The sequence below is a fragment of the Schistocerca gregaria genome, chromosome 8 (genome assembly GCF_023897955.1).
Source record: "Schistocerca gregaria isolate iqSchGreg1 chromosome 8, iqSchGreg1.2, whole genome shotgun sequence".
Taxonomy (NCBI): Eukaryota; Metazoa; Arthropoda; class Insecta; order Orthoptera; family Acrididae; genus Schistocerca; species Schistocerca gregaria.
In genome coordinates, this window is record NC_064927.1 from 208,985,360 (window position 1) to 208,997,489 (window position 12,130).

Genomic DNA, 12,130 nt, shown 5'->3' on the forward strand with positions numbered 1-12,130 from the left:
GTGGTCCTATTGGGGCCCAAGCATGACTAAAATAATTATTGCTTGCTACAAAACATGTGTTTTGAATGAATGAATTTGATCTATCCTTACATGAAATAACTAAATAGAAGTGCTGTTCAGAAATATATGGGGACTTAAAAATTAATTCCTCGGCAAAAGGTAGAATTGAAGAGACCATTTTAAATCTCGTGACAATTTACACAACAAAGTAAATATCCTATTAGAATAATACAGAATTCAAGGACAAATTGCCTAAATTATGATCAACAAACAACATCATAGCTGTATAGGCCTAATACACAATGCATCACTAAACCACGTCAAAACCCATTCGCATATTTTCTGCAGTGGAGAGAACATTTTCTTGTTAATGGCTTAATGAAGCAGCTTAGCAAGAAATGCAGGAATAGATGAAGCACCATTGAAACAAAATGTTTCCTTAGAAGAGAGGACAAAGAAAGGATGAAGAAAGGCAAACAATTTCGAAACATTTGTAGATGTAGAGAAAAGCTCTAGGCAATGTTTGATGAAATACTTTCTGGAGTTCTGAGGTAATCAGTGATAAAAAATACCAGAAAGGAGCTATTAAAATGTACTTTTACATAGAAATAAACAGTAACTAAGGCGTAAATAGACATATTAGTAATCTATTCCCCATATTACCCAGTTTTGCTTAGAGTAACCAGAAAAGCAAACCACAGAGAAATTTGGAGAAGCATAAATTACATTAAAATTAATTTGAATAATAATAACCTTCCTTACATGACATCTATTCAAGATGTACTATGTGAAAACCTTCACAGCATTTGACATATCACAATTACATCATGTGTTTCTCTCAAATAATATTACGAAAAAAGACTGCAAAGAACCTGCAATCTTCACAGACATTAAACACATTACCTTCTTGCAACCTACAGTAAAAAATTCAGCTGATCCAAAAGTGAACATTTCACGTGGATTTTAAAGTCTTTGAAAAATTCCCTGAGAGAATAAAAGCAATTGACCATACACTGTTACTGCTTTTGCACAGGCAGTGAAAATATGGTTCTGTTAAGTACCGTGTGTGATAAAATTTCTATTCATTCTCGCCGAGCATTTTATGTGGAATTAAAACAATATTACATGTATGTGTCTTTGGGCTTCATGTATAGCTGACAGTAACACTATCGAAGATTAAGCATTTTAATTGGTCACAGACAGAAAAATAAGTTATCTGTGGTATCTTTAACTACGTAATATGCAAGAGCAAGTAGTAAACATAAATGGAAATTTTATTTTAATATCTACCAATCAACTAGTATAAAATTTGTTAACAAAATTATGTAACTATGTCAGAAATAACAAACCGGGATAACTTTTGGAAGTCTTGTTCCCTCCAATATTTACTTCGTTTTTATTGCAGGGGTATTTGTCGCTCGGTGTGCCTTAAATAATTGCCAATCGTTAGTATATAAAAAATTAAGCAAAAAACGGAGTGATATTAAATTCAAATATTAAATACGCTATATGTGGTTAAATTCCTGTTACAGGTGAACGTAAAGTAAGTTAGGTAACGAATTTAGTATAACAGGTTGTCAATTTAATGTCATACGACATAATGTAAGTTGCTGTTTTTTGTTGTTCGGTTGTTCAAAGCCATAAAACAGATGGTCACGTCAAGATCATCGCATTAACGAATTGTTCAAAATAATTTTCTGAGAAACTAGAAGTCTAAGAAGCCAACATTGCCTAGGGTATCACTGAATAATACAAACACCACAATTATATAAAACACACCCCCTCATTCGTGACTGCGTAACCAATGCTTCGATGCGGTAAATTAAATGAATAATATGATAGTTCTGCAAAGGATATTACAATATTGCGATGAAGTAAAAGGGGAGCAAGTCTTCTGACTTACACAAACCTATTGAACCAACCACTAGCAAATTCTAAACAGAAATAACAAACACGGCATAAAAATTAACATTCATTCAAGGAACAACACACAACACATTTTCTAAACGATTTGCCACTACAAAAAAGGCACTGAATGAAGTGGCATGACTGCTGGTATGCTCACCATTAAAGTTGTGTAAAGATCCAATCGCTCTGAGAAACAGAGGCGATGCAGGTTGATTATCATATGCCTGTTTGGATGTGACTGCTTTTTTCCCGCTGCTACAGCGGTCTTCTAATGACTGCGAACTGTCAGTGTCAGCTGAGCTCACATCCGTCGCATTGTAACTGTTTTTTGAACATCGTCTCAACTGCCAATTATCAAGAATATCACATTCTCTAGATTTAATACGGGAGACTGAGGATTGTGAAATACCATACTGCAGTGCTACCTGCATCTGACTTTTTGTTTCTAAAGCTTTAATGACTTCAACCTTTTGGTCCAACGACAGGACAGTTTTCGACCTTGTCATGCTCCATCGAGCGAAATCTAGAGATGTCATCGGTCAGAGTTACCTAATACCGATTACCTCACCAAAATAGACTACTTTGCATTTAGCGCACACTTCGGAAGCGTTACACAGCTATACTATACACACACACGCACAAATATTACGCTGTTTCCCGATGAGCCTGGCCATACACAACTTCACATAAAAATGAATAAAAACACTTCCTTTTTGCGCTACTTGTGTTTGTGGTCTTAGTCGAGGCTACAAACAAAACAGATTTTCCACATTAATTCCCGCCTTCGGCTATTGCGTTGAAACACGCAGCACTGACAACATGGCGGCAATCGATGCGCACTCTGACGGACGGAAAATGTACTGACACACAATTTATCTCGATGTTAGGACAAGCGTAATCTGTTACCTACCTCCGACAAAATTCCTTATCTGATGACCATAGCGTTCGCTGAAATTAGGCTCAGGTAGCTGCACACAAGGCACTGCATTTCCTCTCAATTTCGTTCTTATACGACGCTGTAACTGATTACATTCATCGATAACTTCGCAACTTTTTCCAACAACATCGCAAGTTTTAAAATGATTTAAACAAACAGCAGAACTGTACGAAGGCGTCCAGTTTGTTTTACCTATCGCGTCAAGCCACATCTGCCTAAGTCTGTAATTTCTTGGAAATCTAAATACTGGAACATACCCTAAATTTCTGTAATTTGTCAAGTAGTTGCTTTTGCAACCAGGGACGCAGCATTTCTGCGGCATATCTATTTTACAGCACTCAATTTTAGTTTACTTTCGGTCAATTGCAAACGCGTAATGTATCACAGTTAATGCTTTGCAGTACACTGCATTCTCACGCATTTCTACTGCCGATACAGCAGCGCCTCCTGCGGTCAGAATTTTCACTACTCAGCAGTGTAGCCGCCTGACAGATCGTCAATGCAACGCTCGGTTATATGAAACTGTAACTCCATGCGCAGACTGTACCAATGTTTGTCAATGATCAGCTGGCTGCTTAGAAATTTAGGGTTCTCTATGCGGAAACGGCTACGGGGAAGATGTATAATGTGCGAGGGCTATCTTTCCGAAAGTCGACAGCTGTGCAGCTAACGAAGCTGCGAAAATATTTTACGCGCTATCAAAGATAACGTACCTGATAAATGTTCAGTGTCTGGCACTATCATTGCACCATGATAACTCTTCATGTGTCTCCATAAGGAGGTTGTTCCCAGCCTACGACTGTTCAGGCCTCTTGAGACAGACATGAAGCACAACTGGCAAATTGCCTTGGTATCCTGGCAGTTATCGACCTCAAAATACCGCCACACGTTACTGGAGGACATGTTTATCTCTTAATCTGAAGGAATCCAGTAAACATTGAAAGAAAGCAGACAACTGTCAGCGGTAGCAGATTAAACGTCCATTAACCTCTCAATCGGCGATGATTATCTTCTGCACATACATCAATCAAAGCTCAAAACGCGCATTTTAGAGAACAAAGGTTATAAATATCTCAAAACATAGTTTTTATGGGAACTGCGCCCTGAAATTGCAAAATACGGCGAAAGCAGTAAGTTTCAACATGGCGACTGTTTTGGCTTCTAGTCGCCAGCCAATCCGAAACCACGTCAGTGGTACGACCAATCCCGGCAAGGAGTCGTCCTCTGTAGGTGACAAGAAACTATCGGGTTCCGTGAGGTCGCGGAGTAGCATGTGACGTCCCGGAAACCCGTGAACAACTAGTATCGGTTTCCTTTACCCAGCATTTTTTAAGGCAATAGCATAAGCCTTGCAGATAACCAACTGATCATTTATTTCTGTCAGTCTATCACAGTTCCTGTTCAAAAACATGGTTCTTTGTGTACGTCAAATCTTCCGTGCATATTTTCTGCGATCGAATTGGTAAGTAAGCGAAACTTTCTCGTGAATATTTCTGCAACACTGTTCTTATCTACAAGAATAAAAGAATTTATAAATGAATGATAACGCATACAATGGGAAGAGGAAGTATTGTTCCACATGTAACGCAAAGAATTTAGCATCTTAATAGATCCTCCAAATAATTGGAGTTTTGTGTAATTTAAAAAGTTACTCTTGATTTCAATCCAAACTGACATATCAAAGTCTTTCTGTACACTGACAAACGCAATCTGATCGAAGTTAGCCAGGAAAGGATACCAGCCGCAAACTGCGTCTCAATTTTACTGCGTTGTCAGATTGTTGGAAAAAGTTGTCGCGTGAAATGCGTATTTTTGCTTTACCTGTTTCTGCGCTTTGGAAGCTCTCCGGTAAGACCTCTTGATGGAAAGACACTATGTGCTTGGCCATGCCGGATGTGCTGGAGCAAAAAACGAGCCTCTTCCCACATAACAAACAAACCACGTTCTCACGGCCAAGAGCTTGAAAGTGCTCCCACACCCACGATCGCTTTCTGTAGGCCGAGGACATGGCTGCGGTCCGGTACCGACACGAATATCGACACCGGGAGCCGGCGCCGAGCCGAGGCTAGCCGAGCAGGCCGTGACGTCACGCCTTCCGGCTGCTGATTAGGCGACGCACATGGCAGTGGGTAGGGATGAGGCTAGGAGGGGGCGGCCCGCTACGGAGGAGGCGGGGCAGTCGCGCGTGACGCAATTCACACGCTGCGCCATGTGACTGTCGGTTACGTCAACAAGTGCAATGATACAGCAGAGCGGCGGAAAGTGTAAACAGCACTGTCACCAACATTATTTATTTTGCAGCATAGCTCTGAGCAGCGATACGTGCCTCGATTGCCCCTGCTTGTATTTTCTTTGATAGTGTACTGAGTATGGATGTCAAAGTCTCATAAGTGAAATACTTACGAGGTCCGCGAGGTTTATAGTCACAGTAATAATTGTTTTTGTAGGGAAAGATACACAAGGTGAACACGTTCGTTCTGCCAGATTTGCGGAGACGACGGATAAATACGTGAAGTGTTTGTCTGTACTCAACAGGATAGGAAAACATAGCACACTGCTAATGCATCCATGGCAGCTGTGAGGAAACGTTCCCGTGGTCTCCAAATTTCTCATTTCGATGACATGTCGTTGCCAGCAACATTTTAGCCCCTCTGTCCGCGATTATTTGAGTGCGGATTGTGCCGTCAATATGGTGTCGCTCAGGGCGGCAGATCATGACGGTTTTCCTCTTCTTTTCTCGAGTAAAATCATCAATAGAGTGCAAGTGAGAAACTAAGCGCCTGCGTCAAAACCCAGAATTAATTCATAGAACTGCCACACGTGACGGCAACATGGGCCCCAACCCGACTGTGCATCGACGCGAACTGGGATTCGATTGCACCATTCCATGCTGTTTCAGCTCTAGAGCAGAGTCCAAAAGTCGTCGTAGCTGGCCTGTGGTGACGTGTCCGCCTCTCGGCAACCCGCAATAAAATGTTTTCAATAAATGAGAAATTTGGATAATGTGTTTGGCAGAATGAAAACTGGAACATCCCCAATATTGAGGACATGAGGACACCAGGGGTAAACGCAGTCTTGCATTAAACGTCAGAGTCACGTAGAGAAGACAGAGCACAGCCGTTGGCCTTAACATGTCATGTCATATACGAGAGGCGTTCAATAAATAATTCACCCCATTTTTTCTCGGCCGATTACAGTTGAAATGCGGGGGAATTTGCCGCGCAGCTTCTGGAATATTCCCGCTTCATCTCTTACAGTTTCATGGAAGTTCCGATAGATGGCGGCGCTATACGTAGTCTCCAAAATGGCGGTCGTAACGGAGGTGCGTTCCAGGCAGAGGGCTCCCACTGCTTCGTTTGGCGGAAAACCAGAATATAGCAGGTATTCATAGATGCTTGCAGAATGTCTACGCAAGCCTGTGAACAAACACACTGCGAGTCGTTGGGCTAAGCTTCCGTCATCATCGCAACTAAGTCGTGCAATTCTGCCCGATCTACCGCGTATCGGGGGGAGGGGGTGCCCCAACTCTCACTCCTGCAGTGTTGGAATGTGCGGACACATTCATTCGAGGTGATCGACAAATGCCTCAGCTGTTGGTAGTGCTGACACACACTTTCACATGGTTCCTCGTCGCCTATTAACAGAAGACCATGAAGAGCAACTGATGACCATCTGAGCGTAATTGTTTGCGGGTTACGAGGTTGATCGTGACAAGTTTTTGTCGAACATCGTCACAGGCGATGAAACATGTGTTCATCACGTCGACCCGGAAAAAAAAGGATAATCCATGGAGTGGCGCCACACCACTTCTCGTCCGAAGAGAAAGTTAAAGGCCGCACACCGCTCTTCTGGGTCTCTGAAGGGGTTATTCCCTTTTGGTGTCCTCCCTCAAAGTGCAACGATAAACTTTGAAGTGTATTGACCTACCTTCTGGAAACTCAAGAAACAACTTCAGCGTGTTTGTCGCCACAGCACTGCGAACAAACTTCTCATTCTCCACGACAATGCGAGGTCTCACACGTTTGCGTACTCTAGAGGAATTCGCAAAACTTTACTGAACTATACTTCCTCATTCACTCTACAACTCTAATCTCGCACCTTCCGACTTCCATCTGTATAACCTAACGAAGGATGTACTCCACGGAAAGTAGTATGTGAATCATGGAGAGATACTTTTGCAACAAGACGTTGGCCCTGACGACGTTCGTTACAGGGGTGCCAAGCGGCCATAGAGGCTCTCCCGGTGAGGTTGTGTACCGCCATCGCACTGGACTTACTGACAAAAAGAGTTTTGTAGCGAAAAGAGTGGGAATAATATGTGTATTTGAATCCAGAATGAAATAAACCTGCTTTCAGAAAAAATGTGTTACTTCACTTATTGAACGCTCCCTGTAAGACCCGCTGTCCCAATTACGCGAATTATGGATGATCGTGTTGTGCATCCGATGGCATCCCATATAAATGCGCTGGTGCTCGGTTCGTATGACGACGACGACGGCGGCTGCAAGGTGACCAGATTCGTTCTCCTCTGAGTATTTACAAGCGGGGACGTGCATCGTGGTGCACGCAGAAGCGGAACTCGTCTGGAAAGACTACTGGTAACTCTTCTGTCTCCAGTATTGTCGGTGGAAGCACAAGTGTCTACGTCGTTGTCTCTGCTGACGCATCGAGCGATAATGAATGATGTTTGGCTTGAAGGGCGCGCCAATGTGCAGTTATCAGCACCCGAACAAATTCCTAATGTTTACACCGTCCAACCTCGCCACTTTCACGAATGATAAGGACAACACAAACACCCAGTCCCCGAGAAGAGAAAATTCCAAATCCGGTCGGGAATAGAACCTGGGGCCTCGTGATTCATAGCCACTAGACCACGAGCTGCGAATTGGGGCCGTTGAAATCCTAGACGGCTTTGATTCCTAAACTCCTGAACCCAACGATTACAGATTCGCATCGCGGTTTTCGGATTCCGACCAACGCTAGCAACAAACTGGCGGGGAAACGAACTGCAATCTCCATGCGCCAGAATCCTAACAGAATTTCGATTCACGCCACGAGAAGCCTCTCGTTCTTACATGAGGCATAAAATTATATTATCACAAACGATATTCAAATGCGACTCCTGAATGAGAAACCCGATACGCACTTATGTAGTCTTCAGGCCTGAGACTGGTTTGATGCATCTCCCCATACTACTCCATCCTGTGCAAGCTGCTTCATCTCCCAGTACCTACTGCAACCTACATCTTTCTGAATCTGTTTAATGCATTCATGTCTTGGTCTCCCTCTATGATTTTTACCCTCCACGCTGCCCTCCAATGCTAAATTTGTGATCCCTTGATGCCTCAAAACATGTCCTACCAACTGATCCCTTCTTCTAGTCAAGTTGTGCCACAAACTTTTCTTCTCCCCAATCCTATTCAATACTTCCAAATTAGTTATGTGATCTACCCATCTAATCTTCAGCATTCTTCTGTAGCACCACATTTCGAAAGCTTCTATTCTCTTCTTGTCCAAACTATTTATCGTCCATGTTTCACTTCCATACATGACCGAGCGAGGTGGCGCAGTGGTTAGCACACTGGACTCGCATTCGGGAGGACGACGGTTCAATCCCGTCTCCGGCCATCCTGATTTAGGTTTTCCGTGATTTCCCTAAATCGTTTCAGGCAAATGCCGGGATGGTTCCTTTGAAAGGGCACGGCCGATTTCCTTCCCAATCCTTCCCTAACCCGAGCTCGCGCTCCGTCTCTAATGACCTCGTTGTCGACGGGACGTTAAACACTAACCACCACCACCACCACCACTTCCATACATGGCTACACTCCATTCAAATACTTTCAGAAACGGCTTCCTGACACTTAAATCTATACTCGATGTTAACAAATTTCTCTTCTTCAGGAACGCTTTCCTTGCCATTGCCAGTCTACATTTTATATCCTCTCTACTTCGACCATCATTAGTTATTTTGCTCCCCAAATAGCAAAACTCCTTTACTACTTTAAGTGTGTCATTTCCTAATCTAATTCCCTCATCACCCCCTGATTTAATTCGACTACATTCGATTACCCTCGTTTTACTTTTGTTGATGTTCATCTTACAGCCTCCTTTCAAGACAATGTCCATTCCATTCAACTGCTCTTCCGAGTCCTTTGCTGTCTCTGACAGAATTACAATGTCATCGGCGAACCTCAAAGTTTTTATTTCTTCTCCATGGACTTTAATACCTACTCAGAGTTTTTCTTTTGTTTCCTTTATTGCTTGCTCAATATACAGATTGAATAACATCGGGGAGAGGCTACAACCCTGTCTCACTCCCTAACGACTGCTTCCCTTTCCTGCCCCTCGACTCGTGTAAATGCCATCTGGTTTCTGTAAAAATTGTAGATAGACTTTCGCTCCGTGTATTTTACCCCTGCCACCTTCCGAATTTGAAAGAGAGTATTCCAGTCAACATTGTCAAAAGCTTTCTCTAAGTTTACAAATGCTAGAAACGTAGGTTTGCCTGCCCTTAATCTTTCTTCTAAGATAAGTCGTAAGGTTAGTATTGCCTCACGTGTTCCAGTATTTCTACAGAATCCGAAGTGATGTTCCCAGAGGTCGGCTTCTACCAGTTTTCCCATTCGTCTGGAAAGAATTCGCATTAGTATGTTGCAGCTGTGACTTATTAAACTGATAGTTCGGTAATTTTCTCATCTGTTAACACCTGCTTTCTTTGGGATTGGAATTATTATAATACAAAAATAGATTATACAGATGCCGATAGTATCGCGTACACAAGGTATAAACGGCAGTACATTGGCGGAGCTGTTATTTCGACTCAGGTTGATTCATGTGAGAACGTTTCCGTCGTGGTTATGGCTGCACGGCGAAATTTAACATGCTTTCAACGCGGAATGACAGTCCATTTCAAAAATCGTCGTCGAATTCAGTACTCCGAGATCCACACTGTCAAAGTGTAACGCTAATACTCTGTTTCCGGCTTTGCCTCTCACCAAGAATAACGGAACGGCCGACAGCGTTCACTTAACAATCGTGAACACGAAATTTGTGTGGGTTGCCAGTGCTATCAGACAAGTTGCACTGCGTAAAATAACCGCAGAAATCAATGTGGGACGTATGACGAACTTATCCATTGGATCAATGTGGCGTTGATGAGCTATGGCAGCAGACGACCGGCGCGGGTGCCTTTACTAACAGCACGACACGGCCTGCAGCTCCTCGCCTAGGCTCGTGACGATATAGGCTGGACCCTAAAAGACTGGTCTGATGAGTCCCGATTTCAGTTGATCAGTGCTGATGTACGGTCCGAGCGTTGTGTAGATCCCAAGAAGCCATGAACACAACTTGTCAACAAGCCACTGTGGCACTATAATGCTGTGAGCTGTGTTTGCATGGAATGGACCGATCATTGACTGAAAGAGGTTATGTTCGGCTACCTGCAGATATTTGGTTCTGGGCAATTAGGGCGAATGATTTAATCACCCGAATCGCCCGACATGTATCCCATCGAACATTTACGGGACGTGATTGAGATGTTAGTTCGTGCACAAAATCCTGCACCAGAAAGTGGATTCTGGACCGCTACACAGGAAGCTTGGCTCGATATTTCTGCTACGGCCGGCCGGTGTGGCCGAGCGGTTCTAAGCGCTTCAGTTTCGAGCCGCGTGACCGCTACGGTCGCCGGTTCGAATCCTGCCTCGGGCATGGATGTGTGTGATGTCCTTAGGTTAGTTAGGTTTAAGTAGTTCTAAGTTCTACGGGACTGATGACCTCAGGAGTTAAGTCCCATAGTGCTCAGAGCCATTTCTGCTAGGGATTTCCAATGACTTGTTGAGTCCATGCCACGTCATGTTGCTGCAGTACGCTGAGCAAAAGGACGTCTAACACGATATTAGCAGATATCCCACGACTATTGTCACCCAGGGTAAGATGAGCATTAACTATACCAAAAGAAAGGTAACAAATTACAGTCCAACTAAGTCAGGCTAGGCTGAGAAAATTAGATTAGCTAAGTAACTGATGATGGTTGAAGTACAGAGGATACATAATGCAGGCTAGCTATAGCATGAAAGCATTTCCGCAAGTATGAAATCGTAGAGGGAGACCGAGAGATGAGTACACTAAGCAGATTCAGAAGGATGTAGGTTGCAGTAGGTACTGGGAGATGAAGAAGCTTGCACAGGATAGAGTAGCATGGAGAGCTGCATCAAACCAGTCTCAGGACTGAAGACCACAACAACAACAACATGAATTTGTTGACACTGAACATAAATTTAAGCGTTAGGAAGTCTTTCCCAAAAGCTTTGTCTGGAGGTAGCCTTGTACTAAAGTGAAACGTGGATGATAAGCAATTCAGACAAGTAGGGAACAGGAGCTTTTAAAATGTGGTGTCACAGAATTACGCTGAAGATTAGATGGGTAAGTAAAAAACAAAGTTCAAATGGCTGTGAGCACGATGGAACTTAACTTCTGAGGCCATCAGTCCCCTAGAACTTAGAACTACTTCAACCTGTCTAACCTAGGGACATCACACACAACCATGACCGATACATGATTCGAACCTGTGACCGGTGCGGTCGCGCGGTTTCAGACTGAAGCGCCTAGAACCGCTCAGCCACACCGGCCGGCGACCGGTAAGTCGCACAGCTAATGAAGAGGATTAAATCAAACTGGGGAGAAAATTTTATGGCACCACTTGACTAAAAGAAGGGCTTGGTTGATACTGAGGAGTCACTGAATTGTCAATCTGTAGAGGGAGACCAAGAGGTGAACACAGTAAGGAAGTTGTACTGAATGTTGGTGGCAGTAGTTATTTGCAGATGAAGAGGCTTACACAGGACAGACTATCCTGGAGAGTTGCATCAAACCATTATCTTTAAGCATACAATACGTTCCACGCCTAACCCTATTAATTTTTAATACAGTAGGATTTACCAATAGAAAATCGATTTTTCACAATTCATCTCTGCATAGGATATTATGAGAATTATGAGAAAAAAAAGTCTCTCTTATGATAGTCTCATATCGCACCTCGATAATGGCTATATTTCCAGTGCTCTTCAAAATTATAATACTCCGAAATCAAGTAACACACTGCACGCAAATCAACAATTTGGTACTAGTTTACTTGTGGTGAAAATTAGTGAGAGATCATTTTGTTGCAAAGGAGACTTAAAAACTTCTGAGACCTGAGGTCTAGCATTAAACTGAAAATTAGAAAATTTCAATAATTTCATCACAGCTTATTTTCACAATATTTCGTCCTCTCCTGTTTCCATTATC

The 12,130-nt window shown here is 43.0% G+C and overlaps 1 protein-coding gene across 15 annotated transcripts in view; it reads right to left on the minus strand.

Annotated features, from left to right (window-relative positions):
• Nucleotides 1-12,130, minus strand: part of LOC126284806 (protein bric-a-brac 2-like) — a 437,302-nt gene that overhangs the window by 130,593 nt on the left and 294,579 nt on the right. Inside the window, exon 1 of one of the 15 annotated variants that reach the window (XM_049983997.1) lies at nucleotides 4,667-4,974. The exons of 11 other annotated variants lie outside the window; for them this stretch is intronic. In XM_049983997.1, coding sequence (XP_049839954.1) covers nucleotides 4,667-4,853 — 187 coding nt within the window. In that variant the 5' untranslated portion in view covers nucleotides 4,854-4,974. Of the gene's footprint in view, nucleotides 1-2,065; nucleotides 3,997-4,666; nucleotides 4,975-12,130 lie in introns of those variants that run through there. 3 more of the 15 variants (XM_049983977.1, XM_049983986.1, XM_049983995.1) reach the window with 3 other exon arrangements.